The sequence below is a fragment of the Mustela lutreola genome, chromosome 9, assembly GCF_030435805.1.
Source record: "Mustela lutreola isolate mMusLut2 chromosome 9, mMusLut2.pri, whole genome shotgun sequence".
Lineage (NCBI taxonomy): Eukaryota > Metazoa > Chordata > Mammalia > Carnivora > Mustelidae > Mustela > Mustela lutreola.
In genome coordinates, this window is record NC_081298.1 from 44240970 (window position 1) to 44263519 (window position 22550).

Here is a 22550-nt window from a genome sequence, read left to right on the forward strand (position 1 = left end):
TTCTTCCCATAGTTTGGCTATTGTGGACATTGCTGCTATAAACATTCAGGCGCACATGCTCCTTCAGATCACTACATTTGTATCTTTAGGGTAAATACCCAGTAGTGTGATTGCTGGATCATAGTCTAGCTCTATTTTCAACTTTTTGAGGAATCTCCATGCTGTTTTCCAGAGTGGCTGCACCAGCTTGCATTCCCACCAACAGTGTAGGAGGAACTTGACTTTGTTATTCCTTTTTTCTGGTTATAAAAATAGCTCATGGTCTTTACAGGAAAATTAGAGAAACTCTAATTAGAGAACACTTGAACACTTGATCAGTGCAGGCCCAATAGAACTTTCTTTAATGATGGAAATATTCTATATTGTACTGTCAAATATAGTAGCTACTAGCTCCTTGAGACTTTTCAAGAACTTGAAATATGGTTGGTTCAAGTGAAGACCCAGACTTTTAATTTTAATTTCATTTTAATTAATTTCAATCTATGTAGCCACATGTGGCTCATGGCAGCCCATCCAATTCTGCAGGTTCAGAGGATACAATAAAAATCATGCACCGTTCAGTCCTAAAAATCAGTTGCTAATATTTTAGCATATTTTTCTTTCCACTTTGATTCATTGTACAATCGCCGAAGACTTCATTGTACAATCGCTTTTTTACTCCTTATCGTAGCAAACACATTGTCCTTAAAATCTTATAGAGACATCATTTTTAAAGACAACCTCATATTCTAGTTACACCAAAATTTACTTAACCATGCTGCTGCCGTTAGACACATATTGCTTCAAGATTTTGGGGATTATAAATAATGATGTGACATACATCTTTGTATATCGATCTTACAGATTTTGGAGATCTATAAAAATTCTAATTAAAACTGTATTTGTATTTGAGGTTATTTTCCCAAAGATGGAGTTGTTACATAGAATATGAACGCTGTGACACTCTTTGCACATCCCTAATTATTTTTCCAAATGACAGTATTCCTTACATTTTGATTTGTCTTTATTTCATTTCCAAGATTTGGAGGAAGCTTCATGGCACCCTCTTATTCTCTCTCTCTCTCTCTTTTAACATGGGATGACCATTTTTTTAACAACGTTCTGACCATTAGGGTGAGCTTCCTCATGACACATAGTATGGGGCATGTATGTACTTAAGCCATGAAAAAAGTGTCAAATATAATGGGAATAGCCCAACCTCACTTCCTTTGGAAGTATCGCTTGTGACCCTCTGTCATTTAATCATACTCAGTCTTGGTTGTCTCCCTACCTCCACAGGCTGCTCCATGCAATGTTCCATCTCTCATTTCATGGTCTACATTTAGATCCCATCTTCACTGGCACCCCAGACTCTGCCTAGCCTCTGTGCCTCTTAATCCAGTGCAGAGCCCTGAGTGTGGATCTGTTGAGTCCCCCCAGCAAACCCACCTGGTGTGTTCCTCTGTTTCATTTCCTCACTTATCTCTTATCAAAGTTATGAAAAAGTAAAATTCAGACTTGTGTGAATTTTAACTACTTTTTGTTGCCTCTGGTGATGACTAGAGAGTAGTGGCTAAAAAGTAGGCAGCAAAAAAGATGAAAAGAAACCGTGCTCCAAATATCCTGGAAAATTGATCCATGAATAATAGACTTTTACCACATTGACTCTCTCCAGCAGCAGAGGATGCACAAACAGGAGTGGGGGATGAACATCACTCCAGTGTTTATAAGATCCATTGAACCATTGTGTTTATTTTTTCTATATTGTGGTTACAATGTACAACCATATAAGGTGAAATCAAAACCTTTCCAAACAAACAACAACAACTTATTCTAGAAGCAAACTGATTCCTCCCCCTAGCTTTGAACTCCCCTTGACTGAATATGGGCATCAGGCCTGAAATTCCAATTCAGCAAAGCACATTTTGTGCCGTAAATGAACCACAGTGATCTTCCATCCTTTCCCGTCCTTCTGACATTCTCCCAACACTCTTCAGAGAGCAGGAAATTAAGCATAATTCTCATTTAGTAACACCCACAGCCATGAAAACATATGCTTTTCAGGTTCCAAACTTTAGTGACAGGGTGACATCATGAAGACAAAAATTCAGGCCCTGTTAGATGTTTAGCCCAAATTCATGTTTTCCATCTGTAGATGACATAATTGGTTCACTCTGGTCATTCTTTTGGGATTGTGCAAGAAGCACATCTAATCGTGTGGTGAAGATGGCCCTGAACTGAAGTGGAGGGGGAAATACAGGAGAAGAAACAGGCCACTTCTGTGATCAACAGCCATTGCACACAGGAGGGTGCTCCTGGTGGAACTTTTGGTCAGAAGACAGGAGAAAGACACGTCCATGTTGCATTTTCATCCAAATGCTATTTCTGTTCTCAGTCAGAGAGATCTTCATTTTATTCCCAGGATATAAGCATCCAATGTAGGCCTCACTTTTGAGAGCAGAAAATCAATAACATTCTCTATAAACAGTTCATGAACCCCAGGGAAATCAAGATTTTTTATACATGGTGTGAGGTAGGGGTCCAGTTTCATTGTTTTGAATGTGGACGTGTTTGTTTTAGCACCATGTGTTGAAAGGAGATTTTATTTTGAACTTTCAAAATTCAAACAAAAATATTTGTTAACTTATTTTTCTTTTATTTTTACAAAATTTGAGTATAGTTGGCACATAATATTACCTTAGTTTCAGATGTACAACTTAGTGTTTTGACAAGTTAATACACTATGCTTTGTTTACCACAAGTATAGCTACTGTCTATTCTACCTCACTATTACAATATAATTGACTGTATTCCTTATACTCTTTTACTCGCATGGCTTACTCATTCCATAACTGGAGGCCTTCACCCATTTTTCCCAACACCCCACCTCCCTCCCCTCTGGCAACCGTCAGTTTATGCTTTGTACTTATAAGTCTAATTCTGTTCTTTGTTTATTCATATTTTTAGATTCCACTTATGAGTGGAATCATAATAGTATTTGTCTTTCTCAGCCTGATTTATTTCACTTAGCCTAATAGCCTCTAGGTCCATCCATGTTGTCTCAAATGTCATGATCTCATCCTTTTTTATGGCAGTGTGATATTGCAGTATAAATACTTAGGTGTGTATGTATATATATGTGTATGTGCATATGTATATATATATATATACACACACACACACATTACATCTTCCTTATCAATTTATCTATTGATGGATGCTTATGTTCCATGTCTTGACTATTATAAATAATGTGCAATAATCATAAGGGCGCATTTATCTTCTTGAGTTAATGTTTTTGTTCTCTCTTTGTAAATATCCAGTAGTGGAATGACTAGATCATATGGTATTTCTACTTTTAACTTTTTAAGGAACCTCCATATTCTTTTCCATAGTGACTGCACCAATTTACATTCTTACCAGCAATGCACAAGGGTTACTTTTTCTCCATATCCTTGCAAATACTTGTTATTTCTTGTCTTTTTGATTTTAGCCATTCTGACAGAGGTGAGGTGATATCTCATTGTGGTTTTGATTTGTATTTCCTTGATAATGTGACAATAAGCATCTTTTCATGTATCTTTTGGCTATCTGTAATCTTTGGAAAGATGTCTGCTTATTTTTCAATAATATTCATGACTTAGGAAATATTAGGAAGCCCATGATTGTATTTAGTTAAAGCTAGGTTCTCTAGAACCCTGTATTTTATAAGTAGTATAATCATAACTATCAGGAAAAGTTTTGAGCCTAACTGAGACAGAACGTAAAGTTGAATGGTCAAGAAGAAGGGGATAACAGCCAGGTGAGCTGAATTAAGGAAGGACAGAGTAACAAAAGCATCTGCAGAGCCTAGTGGCATTCTTTAAGATGCTACTTTTTTCTTATTTTACTCAGATAGCTTGATCTCTTTGGTTGAAAGGGCATTCAACAACAACAACAAAAGGATACCTCAGGTCCTTACCACATGCCTAGCTCTCTAGCCCTTCCACATGCTGTCCAAATACAGCATCACACTGCACATCTATAATCTCTTCCCCACGTCCCTGTGGATCCATTCCCTTCCTACCTTGTCTGGTAGTTGTGCACCCACATCATCTACCTGCTACTAGAATCTGAGTGTAGGACCATATCCACTTCATGTTTGCCATTCACGTTGCATACTTTTCCATCTTACACATAGCAGGATATTTCACTTGTTTAAATAGAGGGTAGGGGTGCCTGCGTGGCTCAGTCATTAAGCGACTGCTTTGGGCTCAGGTCCTGATCCCAGGGTCCTAGGACTGAGCCCCACATCAGGCTTCCTGCTGAGCAGGGCAGGAAGCCTTCTTCTCCCCCTCCTACTCCCCCTGCTTGTGTTTCCTCTCTTGCTGTGTCTCTCTCTGTCGAATAAATAAACAAAATCTTAATAAAGAAAAAAAAGAAATAAAGAGGAAAGAAAAGAAAGGAAGGAAGGAAGAAAGAAATACATTTTATTTCCTCAAAAGTGGAGGCAAGCAACTCCTTAGACATGAGTAGATCCTGAGAGCTTTGCCATATTTCAGCTCAGGTTAAAAATATATTATATATATACATATATAATATATATAATTATATAAATATATAATTAAATATATTTTATATTTTTATATATAAATATAATATATATAATATATATTATATATATAACATATAAATATAATATATTTATATATTTTATATATTTATATATTTTATATATATTTTATATATTTATATATTTTTATATAATTATATAATTATACTATATAATATATAGTATATAGTATAATATATAATATATAGTATAATTATACTATATAATATATAGTATAATTATAATTATAAAATATATATTATATATCTATAGATATATATCTATAGATATATATTTTATATAAATTATATTTTATATAAATATAAATTATTATTTCATATAAATTATTTTATATAAATCATCTATAGATTATATATTTTATATAATTTTATATAAATTAATAATTTTATATAAATATATAATATATATTATATATATGCACAAGGGTTACTTTTAGATAATATACTATATTATATATATTTTAAATTTATATTATATATTTTATATATATATATATAAAATATATTTTCATTCCACTACTGGATATTTACAAAGAGAGAACAAAAACATTAACTCAAGAAGATAAATGCACCCTTATGATTATTGCACATTATTTACAATAGTCAAGACATGGAACATAAGCATCCATCAATAGATAAATTGATAAGGAAGATGTAATGTGTGTGTATACATATATACATATGCACATACACATATATATACATACACACCTAAGTATTTATAGTGCAATATTACCCTGCCACATATATAATATGTATATTATATTATATATTTTATTATATATATAATGTATATATATAGTATTAGTATATATATGTACATATACATATATACATATATATTTTATATATGTACTATATATACTATAATGTATACTATATATTATACTATATATACTATATATAGTTTATATATAATTTTATATATATAATTATAATATATAATAATTATAATATATATACTATAATATATATACTATATATAATTATAATTATAATATATATACTATATATACTATAATGTATACTATAGTATACATTATATGCTATAATTGTATATATATACTATATATAATTATAATTATAATATATATACTATAATGTATACTATATATACTATAAAGCTAAAGCAAGCTCTGCAGCTTTCCATAAAGAAAGAAGAACCTGACAAACCATAAAAGATGCTTAATCATAGGAAACAAATGGAGGGTTGCTGGAGGGGAGGGAAGTGGGGTGATAGAGTAACTGGGTGATAGACATTAAGGAGGGCACATGATGTAATGAACACTGGGTATGATTTAAGATGATGACGAATCATTGGACTCTACCTCTGAAACCAATAATGCATTATATGTTAATTAATCGAATTTAAATTTTTTTTTTTAAAGGGAAGGAGACAACTCCTGACCCCCACGTTCCCATCCTAGAAGTCCCACAGATATGGTGGCAGCTAAAATCCTTGCTGCCCTAGGCCATGGTGCATTATATTTCTACAGTGGGTTTCTGACTGAAGGTTGGAGGAAACATTCTGGATCCTTCCATGAGGATTACATGTTTATTCAGTCCCTGGGTCCCCACCTGGCTTTCACCAGGACCCCTTGGCCAGCCCCCAATTCCCAGACACATTTGAGGGGCATCTCCATGTAACCTCATGACACGACACAGAACTCACCTGGAAAAATAGTTTCAGGTTCATGAAAAGGCAAACTTAAGGGTTTATTTGCCATGAGCATCTTGCCTTCCGTCTTAACCTCCAGCTTTTCCTGGGAGAGAGGCTTCATTTCTGGAAGGACACCCAGGGGCCTCCTTCCATGTAGCATGGCAGTAATCCATGACATCTCTGCATCTCTCACATCAGAAGCTAGAAGACTGCGCGGGTTTAATAGACTCTCCTGCCCTCCCAACGGACTTGCTGACAATTCTGAAGCAATTTTTCCATCTCTACTAGATGGAACTTCCAAGTCATAATTACTGGATAATTACCATCAAGACAGCTGTTTTGTGCATACTATTACGTTCAGCCATTTGATAGGAATAAATGCAGTTTTACAGACTTTGACATTTCTTAGTACTTGTGGTTTGCTCAGAAGCCAGTTAGCTACCTAAGAGCCTGAAACATTTCTGAAAGTCAGAATTTGGAAAATGAGCACTTCTTGTCCTGTTTTTGTGATGAATGTCTGTTCTACATGCTCTAACAGACTTAAGAAAGTCACCAAGCAGGCTCCAGGAAGCCAGGACAATACTCAGATCTCTGAGCTAGGGCTTAGAAATGCAAAATGAATCCACAAAGTAATAGAGGGAGAAAGAGACTTTTTTTTTTCCTAAGCCAAGAGCCCATCTAACTCCAGAATCCACGAAGGTAAAAGGAAGAGGTGATCAGAAATATTCTTTTCCCATCCTTCCTGCCCAATTCATTCTTTTTCTGACACACATTAACTGAATGCTTACTGTGTGCTAAGCTGGTAACCCCCATTGGGGAAGCGTCAGTGAGCAGGCCAGACACTGTCCTATGCCCTGGGGCTGCAGCATCTGGAAGGAGACAGTTACACAAGCAATTCCAAAACAAAGTGTGATTCGTGCCTTCCTAAGGTTGGTTGTGTGGGAGTTGCACAGTATATGGCAGGGGTTGGGGACCTCCAATGCTTGTAAGGAAGTGGTGCTTATTCTGAGAATCCAAGATTATCAGGAGCCAAGCAGGTAAAGAATGTGAGAGGAATAGTTTTTAGAAGAGGAATATCCAAAACAGCTTCACACACTGAAGGACCTGACGGTGACAGCTGGGATAGGGGGAGGGTGTGAGGGGTAAGAAGTGGCAAAGTGGAGGGATGAGTGGCCAGGATGAGTTCAGAGACAGAGAGGGGCCATGTGCTAAAGGATAGGGGAGCTAGAGTCACGGCAGTGGAAAATGAAGGAGATAAAGGAGGGAGTGGTGTGATTGCGTGTGCCTTTTAGAAAGAAGATTCTGACTACTTCATAAAGAAGAGGTCGGAGCCAGATCAGACTGATGACAGCAAGATCAGTTATGAGGCATTTGCAGGAGAGAGATAATATAGTGAACTAGACTAGGATAGTTGTATAAGTTAGCTATTCTACCATAATGCTGTGTAACAAACCATGTGCAAACTCAGCAGCCTGTATACATTATCATGTATTTCTCATTGATGCATCTGTGAGGTGACAGGTGTTTGGCCAATCTAGGTTTGGCTCCAAGGTTCAGATGGGGCTCTTCCTTGTGTCTCTCATCCTCTTTGTACCAGTGACTTCCTGAGACACATTCCTTGTAGGATCAATGCACAAAAGGTCGTGTCAATGATAGAAGTACCTTTCAAACCCATGTTTGTGTTAAATCCACTAATATCCCATTGGCTAAAGCAGATCACATGGCCAAGCCCAACTCCAAGAGGCAGAGAAATGCCTCTGCCCACCATGAGGCTGTGGAAAGGGGGTGGACACAGAACTCTAGTACAGGGGAGAGGAAATGAGACCAGTGACCTGCTCTTCCTCAGTTGTAGCAATAAAGCAAGAGAACAATGAAAGACACCAGAAGAAACTGCAGAATAAAATTCAGCAGGACCTAGTGGTTGCTTTAGCATCAGCCCTAAATATCTGTTAATGGGGAGGTGAGATATTTAGGTGAGCCCTAAATATCTGTTAATGGGGTAAGACAAGGGTCTGGTCATCCAAAGATTTTGCTGACTGTTGTGAAAAGTTTGGGTTATATTCTAACTGCCGTTGAGGATTCGAGTAAGGTAGAAGCATGATTCACTTTATGTTTTAAGATCATATTTGATTCTGTTTGGAAATGTATTATGAGAAGGCCAGGAAAAGGAAAAGAAGTTAGGGAGGTAACAAAAAGATCCTGGTGACATGGGCTAAGGTAGTATGAGTATAAAAAGGGAGAGAAAGAGGGGCACCTGGGTGGCTCAGTGGGTTAAAGCCTCTGCCTTCAGCTTAGGTCATGATCCCAGGGTCCTGGGATGGAGCCTTGCATCGGGCTCTCTGCTCAGCAGCGAGCCTGCTTTCTCCTCTCTCTCTGCCTGCCTCTCTGCCTACTTGTGATCTCTCTCGCTCTGTCAAATAAATAAATAAAATCTTTTTTTAAAAAAGGAAGAAAAAGATTTTCAAAAGAAATGACAAGATTTTCTGATGGCTGTTTGGAGGAGATGAGAAAAAGAAAAATTGAAGGTCACTTCTGTGTCCTTTATGGAGATGGGAAGACAGGTGGTGGGGTGGGGAACATATTTAGGAAATATCAAGGGGTCCCTTTAAGACAGATTAAGTTTGATATGTGTGAGGGTCATCCAAGTGGAGAGAGCAGATAGACAGCGAGATAAATGTGCCTGACTTTAGGGGTGAGGTCTCAGCTGCAGGCATAAACTTGGGAGTCAGTAGCTTTAAATGGTTTTCAAAGCATAAAGATCATAAAGGAAGTAAATGTAGCTAGAGAAGAGAGCCCAGAACTATATCCTGATGTTGGGTCAGGAAAAATAAAAACATCCAGGGAAGAAGACTGAGGAGCAGTCAGCCAGAAATGGCGGTTATGGATCCAGGAGAATATTTCAAGGGTGGAGTGGCCAAGTACATCAAGGTTTTCCCTGAAGAGTTCTTCTAAGACCAACCATCAGCCAACCACCTCCTCCTCCAAGAAGGCTGCTCCCACCAAATTTACTCCCTCCAGAATCACATGGGACTGTCATCTCTGGCATGCAGAAATTGAATCTCTCTCAACGAGTGCTTCCTGGCACCCAGGTGTGGGCCCATGTGGAATAAGTCCATGGGCCAGTTCTTAAGTGCCTTCCACATCATTCCTTCTCATCTTTTGTAGTAAGCATTCCCACATCATTCCAACACCTGGCACTGTTCCAGCTTCTAGGACCGTTTTCCTTTGTTCTGAAAATACCTTCCCAAACCCTCAGCAGACAGTGCGGCACTGGAGCCAGCTCTTATGTCTCTGGAGAAGAGACTGAATGGCTTTTTGTAACCCCGCCTTCAGCGAGGCCATATTGGTGGTTTATACCCAGCCAGAGCAGACTGTTCCCACCATGCAAAGCAACAAAATGCCAGAATGCCACTAACAGGGCCAGTCTACAAAACTGTTCCCACAGCATCTGGATAGCGAATTTGGGGATAGTTTGCAGACATCTTACTGAATGGTTCTTCTTGATGTTGTCCTAGCAGAGTTCCTGGGAGCTACAGTGATGCTACCCAATCCCATGAACACAAGCTTTGCTTAGATTTCAGGCACTGTGTCAGGAAAATGAGGTGATATTTGGGGGAAGGCAGTGTCTTTACAGGTCCCCTATGGATGGGCTTACCTGAGTTGCCTAAGGCCTGAAGCTTATTCATTTCACTATCCGAGTTTAGATTCCCCCAGAAACCATTCAGTCCTGAGACAAAGGTTTGCGTGATGTGGGTGTTGGGGAGGAGTGGGAAACTCCAGTGGGGGATGAGAAGGGGGATGGACAGGGAAGGCAGCCAACCAAAGTAATAGTGACCGGAGCGGAGTCCCTGAGTGTGAGACTCTAGGAAATGGTATGCACACCCATCCTAGAATGACCCCCCATCTGAGGGGCAGGGGAGCTGTGTGGTTATGCACTCACCCCGAAAGTCATTGATACAGCACAGTTTGGCACTTCCAGAGTTTGGAGAAAAAGCCCTTCAGGCACAGACACTGGTACTGGTTGTGGAGAGGTTGCTTGTCCCAGAAAAATCACGAGAAGGGACACTAGGACATGGATGGGGTCCCAGAAGCATCTGCCACAGGGATCTGTGGTTCTTAGAATTTATTCAGGACAGTTTCAGAAATGATAAGCAGGAAAGGCCAAGATACAACCTTTGAGGATTCTTAGTGGGTAAAGAGAACTCTAGCATTTTCCCTGCGCCCTGCAGGGTGCAAGGAAGAGTCTAAAATTTACTGTTGGAATTCCAATTCTCGGTCTACACTGATCCCTTACCAGCTCCCTGGCCTTTTACGATGTTGTGGTTTATAAGAAATACACGTTTGATCTTCATCCCTGTTTCTAGCACAGAGCTCCTAAAACTTCTGGAATTTTCCCAATGATGAGAGCTATAAGATGTCTTCTGTTATGTTAATGAGGTGACTTTCCTATCCCACCTAAGGATGGGAGCTGGTGACCAGGAGAACCAACCACGTGATTAAAAGGTTGAAACTTCCAGTCCTACCCCGACCACCAGGGAGAGGAGAGAGGCTAGAAGTTGAATCAGTTGCCAAGAGCCAACGATTTAATCAATTCCCTATGCAGCGAAGCCTCTCTACACACCCAGAAGGATGGGGTTCAGAGAGCTTCTGGGTTAGTGAACACGTGGAGATTTGGGGAGAGTGGTTTGCTTGGAGACAACATGGAGGCTTTTCTCCCTTTCCCCATACCTCACCCTGTGTATCTCTCCCATCTGGCTGCTCTCATCTTTTTATAACACACAGTCATCTAGTCAGTAAAATGTGTTCCTGAGTTCTATGAGCCTCTCTAACAAGCTAATCAAACCCAGGGGGGGGGGGGGTGTCCTTGGAATCTCCAATCTGTAGCTAGTCTATCAGAAGCACAGGTGATATCCGGACTTGTGATTGGCATCTGGGGGCGGGGAAGACAGTTTTGTAGGACTGAGTCCTTCCCCTGTGTGATCTGATGCTTTCACTGATAAATAGTGTCAGAATTGAGTGAAATTGTTGGGGCGCCTGCATGGCTCAGGCGGTTAAGCGTCTGCCTTCAGCTTAGGTCATGATCCAGGAGTCCTGGGATCGAGTCCCACCCACATCAAGCCCCACATTGAGTCCTGCACTGAGCTCCCTGCTCGACAGAGTCTGATTCTCCCTCTGCCTCTCTCCCTGCACATGCTCTCTCTCTCAAATAAATAAGTAAATAAATTATTTTTAAAAAGAAAAAGAATTGAGTTAAATTGTAGGACATCTATCTGGGATCATAGAAATGCTTGGATGTGTGGAGAAAACCCACACCCACACACAAATGGGAATTGGTGAGCAGAGCGTCAACTGTCTCATCTTTACATGGGGAAAACAAAACCTACCCCCCCATCTCCAGAATCGCCACTAGAATTCCACACTCTATGTTTGTGAGAGTCCTCTGGATGGGACCGGACACATGCAGATCAGCTGATGAGCTGTCACCAAAACGCCTCTTCTCTCTAGGCGTATTCACTTTCTCACCTCATTTAATTTTTCCGGGAAGGAGATTCCTGTCCGGTGATATTTCACAACATCAAACCAAGGCTAGACACATCCATTTGGAGCCTACACCCACACGAATGTTCAAATTACCCAAATCTGAAAATGCAAAGCCACATGCAGCATGCATTCCAGGTCATAAATAAACTAGCAAAAATCCAGGGGCTCCTTAGTTTTCCTATAAGAATTCCTCTGAATGTGGGGAGCTGACCTCAAACCCTAGGGAGATTTTAAACTATAATATGGGAAAGTCAGAATCTTTGAGGCTGGGGATTTTGGATTCCTTAACTGGGTAGGATTTAGGGAACTCTTTATGAACCCTGTGCACAAATAAACTAGGTCTGAATGGGCATCTGTGTGTGCATTAAGATGAAAAAATATGTGTGCATGATGGGCTCAATTTCTGTTGACTCGGCAACCGGCCAGCCTTCTGTTTTCTCTGCAGCAACTACCATGAGGGAATTAGAGAATGAATTCACATATTTTGAAGGCAAGAAATAAGAACAGTGTTCAGTGTCAGGGCAGTTGTGCCTTGAATGCTCTTGGGTGGGCATTGCCATGGAGATTTGCTGCATTTGCACTTCGTGGACCCTGCATCTGCGTCTCAGGAAGCAGGGAAACCATTGTTTAGAACAACACTATGCACAGCTAGAGCTCCAAGTCTTTTGCAAAGGTAGTCTAGAGATGAGAAGGGTCCGTGCTATTGCTGGCTTAGCACACCCCAAGAAACTAGTTTTTGAGGGGGTTGAGTTAAATATGCTGCCCTTAGGGAAACTTACTGGGGTGATGAAAATGTTTTATAGCTTGTTGAGAGGTAGGTTACATGGGTACAAGCATTTGTCAAAACTTAGCCAATAAGAGAGATTTGACCCTTTACTATATGCAAATTATACCTCATTTTTTTGTTTAAAAGAAACAAAACTATTTTGATGTCCTCTCACTGTTTTGCTTAAAAAGATCAGCTTAAAGCCACCCCCATGTTGGTCTCCTCATCCAGCTCTGAAATCTTGCCCCATGCCACTCAGCCTTACTGCCTCCAACATGCACATGCACCCTATATGTGTACAAACACACCCCACGTGTATGCACACACATGCATGTACTCACGCACATGCACAAGCACACACACATGCTCAGCATCACCCACAGATGTTTATTTAAACTTAAGTACAGTATATGTAGACAAGTGGGGAGTTAGGTGCTGGGTGGAAGAAGGAAAAACTGAAGACCAAGCATCTGCCTCAGAGCAGTGGGACTGGCTGGAGAAGAGGGAAGGCTACACAGACAAGGTTGGGAAGTGATCTGCACCAAAAGTGGAGCTAGGGCCAGCGAGGGCTCAGTGAACTTGGAAGATTCAAAAGGACTGAGGGAGAGATGGGCAGAATAGAGCTGAGGTTGAGTAGGGGGTAAGCAACCCATCTGACCTGACTGAGGTTCCAAAAGGGAGACAGCAGTGTGCTAAGGTGAGGAAGGTGAATCTCTCCTGTTTAGAGAGGCTCCTAGTGCCCAGCTAGAGAGACAGGATGCTGGGATGTGGAAGAGCATGTTTGAGGTCCCAGAAGACCCCCCTGGCTGTCTTCATTATCTTCATTCCTGCTTCTCCTGTGGGTGACAAGGGCCTCTATAGGTCTCTTATCATTGTGTTTGTGAATTATAAAATCAATGCATGTTGATAGCCCCAAACTAGATGAGAATAACTAGATGAGCTGTGATATATTTTTGCTGTTACAAAAATAAATGAACTATTGATGTAATGAAAAATACAAAGGAAATGAAGAAATACTTTAAAAATTCTGCTGAGTAAAAGAATCCTGATGTAAAAGAACACACATTATAGGGCTCCATTTATATGAACTTTCTTGGACAGGCTAAGCCTAGAAGCAGTGACTTATCTTGGGTGAGACTGATGAGGGAACAAGAGAACTTTCTGGGGAGGATGGAAGTGCTCTCTACCATGGTTACAGTTTAGGTTTAGGTTACACAGGTATATGCATTTCTCAGAAACTCAGAAACTACTGAGCAGTATAGTTATGATTTGTGAATTCCACCATATGGAAATTGCATCTAGAAACAAACGACCTGTGAACTATAATGGTTTTAAAAAATGGTGTAATTCTTTCAACTTTTCGGAATGTTTGAAAACTTTCATAATAAAATGGTAGGTGAAAAAAGGCTACATGCATTAATAAAAAAATAAAGTGGGGAAAGGGGACAGGGAATGTTGGATAGGATTGCATTGCTTCTGGAATACTATCTGGAAATGGCAGCTGGGGTTGCCCTGCTCCCAGCCTCTCTGTGAAAAGTACACCCTGCTCCATTTCACTTCTGCAAAGGAAATGGATTCATCATCTTTTCATTGGTTACATACAGAAGCATGTGGTCTGTGCTCAGCCTTGTGCAAGGCAGAGGATAAAGTCAGACATGGTCCCCACCCTTACTCTGTTTGTCATCTACTAAGGCTTTGAAGAGGGGACTCGTAGGTGGTGAGTTTATAAAAGAAGCAGCCAGGGGTACCAGAGAAGGGATTAGGCAGCTCATGGGTTGAGTGGAGAATAATGGACCAGACACAGTGAGAACTCACTATACACTTGGTCCTTTTCAAGCTTTTTAACATGGATTAATTCAGTGAGTCCTCACAACCACCTCATGAGGTAGAAATTGTATTATCCCCATTTTACTTCTCAGAAAACTGAGACATGGGAAGTTAATTCACTTTTCCATGATGATACAGAAAGTGGGTGACCAAACAAGGATTCAGAAGGGGTTTGGTAAACTGGATCAGGAGCCCATGCCCCAAACTAGGGATCAACAGACATTCTGGAAAGGGCAAGGGGGGAAATATTTTAAGCCTCATGGGCCTTATGGTCTCTATGGAACTTCTCGGCTCTACCACTGCAGAAGTAGACAATATGCAAACGAACAAGCTGAGCTCCAATAAATTTCATCTACAAAATCAGGCAGTGGGCCAGACTCGGCCCATGGCCCATAGCTGGCCACCTCTTGCCCCAAACCATCCGTAGTCTCCAGTGATTGGGAGATGTTCAAGTTGGACCCAGAGGCAACTGAAGGAACCCTAATTCCTGACTGCCATGTCTGTGTGGAGATGAGGGTTCAGATAGCAAGAACTCAATACAGGCTTTGAGACCCCAGGTCTGTAATGAATGAAAATACGAAAATTACCTCTAGATGCATGTGGCAATCTGTTACCAAAGGATGACTGCAGAGAAAAAGGTGAAAATGTGAAATATACTCAAAAATTCCACCAAGTCAGTTGTCTTTAGTCTTTGGAGCCAGGTTTAGAATTTTAGAAGCACCACTCTTTGAGATTTTATGTCAATGGAGGAAGAATAAAGTTCTAAAGCTCTAGCTGAACATGATTGATTTTGAAAAGATAGAAGGCTTGGCCAAAGAGAAGGTACCTGCTTAGAGCCTAGCTCTCATGTCTCTTGGTTTCCAAAGGGCAGGAAATCACTTTACTCAATTCTTCTTGCTGACAAGGATTCAACCCTAGAGCTCAAAGGGTGAGCTGGGCTATGAATACATTGGCCCAGTGCTTAGCAGAATCCATGCATTGTTGACAGATAAGAGCTCAAAAGGGTTTCTGAGTGTGTGCTCACATCTTCAGGGTAAGCCCAAGGCCTGCATGACAGAGACAGCCCCTGTAGGCTCTTCTTCATTCTGCATGAGGAGCCCTGCCCCTGCCCTCCAACTCTGGCCAGGTACATGTGGGATTATCATAGGTTCAGTATGGACAGAATACTTTTTCAGTATTCATGCTATACTCCTAGATATTAGCCTTTCTATCCCCACACAACTGCTGAAAGGAGGAAATCTTTCTATAGGCAAATCAAAGGTTTGCAGGAAGATAAGCTACCAGCTGGACAGGGATGGATCCGATCCTTCGTGGTTTTTTTGTTTTGTTTTGTTTTAAGATTTTATTTATTATTTGACAGACAGAGACCACAAGTAGGCAGAGAGGCAGGCAGAGAGAGAGAGAGGAGGAATCAGGCTCCCTGCTGAGCAGAGATCCCAGGACCCTGGGATCATGACCTGAGCCGAAGGCAGAGGCTTAACCCACTGAGCCACCCAGGTTCCCAGATCCTTTGTTTTTTTACATGAACTTACCCAGGTTAACCCACTGCTTTAGTATCACAGAGATATGATTTGAGTCCTTTGCTCTTCTGAAGGCATTTGGTGGCTAGGAATAATTTCCAGTTGGGGTTCAGTCAATGGTTGGCTCACACGGATTGTGCCAGCAGGAGAGAGGGACTCCCTCTGTGACAGAACATTGCATAAGAAGATATGGTATGTCCCTGGATCCCCACACAAAGGTTTTGACTGTTAAGGGCATGGAGTTTCCTGTCACCAAAAGGTAAAGTGAACACACCCACCTACAGAGACACCCCCATGTTCCCATACCTACACCCCAGGGGTGAACTGGTAAAAGGGTGCCAAGAGGCACCTTGAACCTTGTCAGAAGGGCCCCAAACCACTTCTAGTAATAGTCACCACTCAGTTCTCTAATAAAATGATCAACCTGCCTTGCTTTTCCTTCCTGTAGGTACAGGTGAGCCTTTGATTCCCAACAGAACAGTGTATGTTGGTCGGGGCTCTGTGGTCCCCAAGCCTCTAGGCAGATAAGATTTTCCAAGAGAACTGGTGAAAATGAATGTCAAAGTCCTAGCCCCCAAACCTGTGGAGATCAGAAGTGGATTTAGCCTCAGTACCGGCTCAAAGTTCTTAAACTTTCTCATACATCAGGATCATCTGGAGGGCCCCATCCCAAAGTTTCTGATTCAGGAAGTCTGGGTGGGGACTGAGATTCTGCATTTTTTTTTTTTTAAGATTTTATTTATTTATTTGTCAGAGAGAGAAAGGGAGAGAGAGCAAGCGAGCACAGGCAAACAGAGTGGCAGGCAGAGGCAGAGGGAGAAGCAGGCTCCCCGCCAAGCAAGGAGCCCGATGTGGGACTCGATCCCAGGATGCTGGGATCATGACCTGAGCCAAAGGCAGCCGCTTAACCAACGGAGCCACCCAGACGTCCTGAGATCCTGCATTTCTAATAAACCCCCAAATGATGCTCGTCCAGGGAGGATGCTTCGAGCATGGCTACTCTTAGGCATACTTCCTATTTCAGGGTAGACGACCTCATGACCTTTGACCTAGGTCAAGGCAGAAGGGACATCTTCTCTACACTATGAAAGAAACTTTGTAATCTTTTTTGGCCAGGTGGCCTCTAAATATTCTCTACCTGCCCTACCCAATACCTCAGCCACTAATCACATGTGGCTCTTAAAATGTAAATCTGAATTAATTGAAGATAAGATTAAAATTTTTGTTCAGCTGGACAAGCCACATGTGCCTAATGGCTGCCATATGGGACAACGCAGATACAGGACATTTTCATCATGACAGAAATTTCTGCTGGACAGTGCTATCTTATAAGAATTCCAAAAATTGTTTCTCTCTTTCTCCTCAGTGTTTGGCAGTTCACTCACTATCTTACCCTGAAAGACAAACAAAACAAAATCCTTTTACGAATACCAGGAATGGAATGTTAACTCTTTCCTCTGCTTGCTGACAAGAGCAAGATTCACCCATCTCTTCCCATCCAGTCTGTGGGCAGTTCACAGACAATTGAATGCAAAAGAGATAACAAGTTTAGTAATACTTTTCAAAATATTGCTCCCATCCCTCAGTGTCACGAGATTTACCCTAAAAGTTGTATGTCAAGAAAGTGCGTGCTCCCTGGAGGTCAGGTCCACAGCGAAGTGTTGTGGGCACCAAGAATCAGGCTGCACACCACAGAGAATTCAGGTGGCCATGGAGCACCCCAGCGGACCCTATCTCTGGAGGGTAGGATGGGGTTGGACTGAGAGGGGACAAGACAAGGACGCCCCTGGCTGTCCTAGGAAAGTGCACACCCCTGCTCCCAGCAGAGTGGCAGAGCATGGCTGTCCAAGCTCCCTTTTGTTTGTCGTTCTAAAGGAGAGATTTGGACTGATCACCACTTAGATTCACTTCAGCCCCTGCACTGAGCAGATGCCTTTTTAGAAGCCTAACTGCACATCCTTTCTTACAGATACGGCTGAACAGCAGAGGACTGATCTACTCCGTGGGCTTACTCCTGGCCTCCGTCTTTGTCACGGTAGGCTACAGCTCCTTCCCCTCTCGAGTTCCTGTGACTCCTCTCCCCCCACCCCCAGCCCCGCCTTTGGGTTCTTTGGCTACAGAGTTTGTTTGGACACCAAATGGGCTTGGCCTCCGGGTTGAGGACAATTGGCCTACAGATGTCCCATCTCCTTCATGGCTGTTTTCTTTAGAAGTGGATCCTAGCAACTCACTAGAAAGCCTTCCCTCTGTATGAGAGGAGCCAGCCCTCCTCTGAGAAGCGTGGCCCTGCCTCATGTCAAGCCCAAGCCATTTTTATCAAAAGCAAAGGAGAGATCCACTTTTTCTACAAGATTAGTCAAGAGAAGGGTAGATTCCAATTAATTATCTGTTCCAGGTTAGTAAGCATCTCCATAAATCCATGGATTTGACCAACTAAGAATACAGTGTTTTACTGAAGTGTACTTTGATGCCATTCTGCTATCTTGACCATTATATCTACTTGTATAATTTGATATTCCAACTCAGCTGTCATGTTTTGGTGGAAATCGATTTGCACCAACACATGGACTGGTCCACATGAAGTATCCATTAACATACAAGTAGGCAGTTGAATTTTCACATTAGAAAACATTGAGATGCAGTGTGTTTCTTCCTGAAATTTTTAAGGAAACAGACATTGAATTACACTGGCATGTGAACATCCATATGCTAGAGAACAGGAACTCAGAAGATCAGGCAGGAAGCTGGAGGTCATTGACAGGATCATGCTGTGAGTCAAATGTCAAGGATTCACTAAGGCAAACACAGCCTTACACAAAAGTGGGAATCTATGCAATTCTTTGTTCTGTAGCTTAAGAGTTTCTTTGGGTCTCATGTGACCTAGGCTTATGATACCTGTCATAGCCACACATTATGCTCATTGCTTTGCATACATTTTCCCATTTGGACCTCACCACATGCCCATCAAGTAGCCGCTCTACCAGCCCCATTATACAGATAAACATCTGAGACCGCTAGAGGAATTGACACCAAATAAATGAAGGGCAAGCCATCTGACATCAGAGCGCATGCTTACAGCTACACTTGTACAACCTGTAGGAGATGAGTCTAGCCTCCACCTGGGATATTGAAATGGGGTTGCTAGAAGATGGAAGAGAAGTAGATTTGTCAGCAGCGGGGGAAGAGCAATTTCAAACATCTTGAGCTTTCAGTGCCTGTTCGACACCCAAGGGAGAGGTCAAAAAAGCCACTGGAAAGATGAGTCTGAGTTCAGGAGAAACATTCAAGCTGGAGGCCCCAGAACGTGGATGGTATTTAAAGATGTGCAATTAGATGCAGGCAGCAAGGGGGTGAGCAAGGACAGAAAAGAGAAGAGGCCCAACATCCGAGACTTGGTGCCCTCCGGAGGTCAAGATGATGATAATAAAACAGCAAAAGAAACAGAGTAGCAGTTAGAGAGGTAGGAGGAAAACCAGGGGAGTCTGGCATCTGGAAGCCAAGTGGAGAAGGTATTTCAGGGTGGAGGGAGTGATCGGCTCTCTCAGGGAGATGAGTCCTGAGTACTGGCCGCTCAGATTAGCGATATGACATTATTGGTGCTCTTGGTGAGAGGGTGGTTTTGTGGGGCAATGAGACAGAAGGTTAAGTAGAACGAGTTAATGGAGAATGGAAGGAGAGAAATTGGACAAAGTGGTATTTACCACTCTTTCAAGTCATCCTGCTGTAAAGAAAGGAGAGAAATGTCTATCCAGAAAAAATGTAGCTGTTTTTTTAAGAGGGGAGAAGTAGCAGGATTCTTTTATCCCAGTTGGAGTAATCCAGAGGTGGCGTGGGGAGGGGTAGTTTCTGGGGCCATGTCTTGAGTGGTAAGGGAGGTGGGCTTGTGTACACATGTGGAGGAGTGCACCGTGGACAGAGCCGTGGGCATCGGGTCCTCACTAGCAAGAGAGAAGGCGAGCAAGTGGGTCTGGTGGTGGGAGCTCTGTGGATGGGAACATGGTCATGTGCTGAGAGTGAAGGGGGAAGAAGGGGTTAAGGGGTGTCTGAGAAGAGAGGAAAGGCTGGAAACAACCATGCAAGAAAAGGAGAGAGTGCGCACTTAGAGAAATGTGGGAGGATTGCCATTAATGGCCCGCTTGAGATTTGTGGGCTTGAATTTAAAGGGAGACCCTTCGGCATGGCCAGGCATTTTCCTCCAGCTTGGGTCAGCAGCACAGAAGGAATGTGGAGTCCCTGGAAGCTGGGCTCAAACCCGAGGCTGGGGCTTCACCGACATCACCAGAGAGGCCAATGAATGGCAGTAGATGCCCAGGGATGGTTCTAGAAATTGCTGGTGGGATTTCGGCAGGGTAAGGTGGAACATGGATGGGTCCAGGGGATGGCGTGCGGTGGAATGGTGGTGGTAGCAATGAGTTCTGGGTCCTTGCAGGTCTGTAGAGTTTCAGGAGGGAGGCTTCCAGACGGACTAAGCTGGAAAGAGGAGATGGCAGTCAGAGAGTGGGATGAAGGACACTGAGAGGATAGAGTCGTTCCTGTTCTTACTCATCGCCGGCTCTCAGCTGCAGAAGCATCCAGCAGAACCTGTCCAGTGGCCTTTTCCTGCACCTGCACTGACAGTGGCATTGGTCACGTGTGGGTGTGGAGCCCATGACATGGGTCTATATTACTTATGTCCAGATTTGGGTGGCCACATGAGACTAGCGCAGTGCAGGTGCAGGGTTGGAGATGGGGTGGAGGACAGGTGTTGGGAAAATCCTCTCCATGGACGATGAAATTGTGGGGAAGGAAGTTTGGGTGCTGTAGATGGGGAGTGGCAGTGAGTGGGACTCAGGGATCTGAGGAAAGGGGAAGGCAAGAGGTCGGGTGTGCAGTGCAGACTGTAGCCAGATGAGATGGAGTGTGACTGTTAGAAGGCTTTAGATTCCAAACTGGGTGTTTTGGGGAAAGCAGCAGTGAGGAGCAAGGGGTACAACTACCTTGCCTCCAGGCATAGGAGTGGAAGAGATAGTGGCCACCACCTGCCAGGAGATGCGCCCTCAGGAAGAGCCAGGGGCTGCTTGGGGACAAGAGGCTGAAGAAAGAACAGGGGCTGTGGGCACAGAGCAGTGCTGGGTTGAAGTTCAGGGTTAGTGTGGTGGCCGCAGTGCCTGTGTCGGTTGGTCCCATTGTTAGGACTTTCTAAAGTTGTTTTAGAGTTCTGACTTCCCTTCTTGATTTTGGTGCGCTGATCTTCCAAAACGTGAGTGATGAGCTCGAAGGGTGCTCACAGACAATCGGTGCCCCGCGAAGTCGGCCACTGGCGGCCCCTCTCCCACCTCCACCCCCCACTTGCCCCCCTCCCCTCCCAGCGCCGCCTCTTCCGGCGCCCTCTGACCCGGCTGTGTGTGTTGCAGGTGTTTGGCGTTCACCTGAACAAGTGGCAGCTGGACAAGAAGCTCGGGTGCGGGTGCCTTTTCCTGTACGGCGTATTCCTGTGCTTCTCCATCATGACGGAGTTCAACGTGTTCACGTTTGTGAACTTGCCCATGTGCGGCGACCACTGACCCGCCCGGCCGCCCACCGAGCCTTGGGCCTCCTTTTCTGTGCAATACAAGATCCAGCCGCACCCCGGGTCACGCGGGCCGCCCCCGTCCCCGGGGCCGGGGCCTCTGGCTCTCCCGCGCTGGTCACAGGCCTCCGCTCCTGCCTCGGTGGCCCAGGCTGTCCCCGCCCCTCCCTGCCCCCACCCTCCTCCCCGGGTTCCTCCGGCCCACCCCTTCCCGTCTCCTCCCGTGTGAAGACTCTGACATCCGCGTGAATTTTCAAGCTCCATTTTTGAACAGTGACTGAGATTCTAGGGGAAAAACAAACAAAACAAAACAGAACAAAACAAAACTGGCTGCTAACTGGCCCAAGCCAGGCAAAACTTACTACAATCCCTCCTCCTTTTTTAAGTTATTGGATGGAAGACAAACCTAATTTATGACCTGAGACTGTCAAAGGAATAGAGAGGAGAGGGTCTATCGATGCTAGGGAGTGTCTGGGATTTCGTTATGTTTCGAGGTGACGGCTAGGTGACTGGGTTTGGGGAGGTTGTTTCACTTGGGGAGGGGGGCTTCCCCCTTTTCTTCCTTTTCTTCCAGAGACGGAGAGCTTCTCTTGCCTCTTCTTTCACGGGGCTCTGGATCAGCAGAGCCGCGGCTGTCCCTGCCGTGTGTTCTGGGATCGCATCCCAGGCGCGGTAGACTAGGCACCGAAGTAGCGCTTAGGAGACGCCCATGTGGGCGGGGCCACCGGGGACAGACGCGTGACGTTTCATGGCGGAGGTCGCCTCCCGGAAGTCCCATAGGCGTTACCCAGGGGGCACGAGGCTTTCGAGGAAGAAGACCGCTTCCCGCGTAGCCATTAGGACCATCTTTTTCTCACTAGGTACCTTCTAGTCTCTCAAGCAATAGTTCTAGCCTGCCTGAGGCCTTGGACGAGGGGCCCCGCTTCCATTCCCCGACTGTGACAGGGCCAGGCAGTCAGCGCCAGAAGCTTCCCAGCCCGTTGAGTCCCTGAGAGGCGCGCTCGTCGCTTGCTGTTTGTGGGGTGACAGGGAGTGACCCAGAGGCCACCACTGCTTTTCGTGCAGGAGTTACAGACACTGGTTTCTTGGAAAATGGAG

General features: G+C 43.4%; 1 protein-coding gene across 1 annotated transcript in view; it reads left to right on the top strand.

The window, feature by feature from the left end:
- Positions 1–21858, top strand: part of SLC24A3 (solute carrier family 24 member 3) — a 480953-nt gene extending 459095 nt beyond the window's left edge. Inside the window, exons 16-17 of the mRNA XM_059134152.1 lie at positions 17874–17939; positions 21298–21858. Coding sequence (XP_058990135.1) covers positions 17874–17939; positions 21298–21447 — 216 coding nt within the window. The 3' untranslated portion in view covers positions 21448–21858. The remainder of the gene's footprint in view (positions 1–17873; positions 17940–21297) is intronic.
- The last annotated feature ends 692 nt before the right edge of the window (positions 21859–22550 follow it).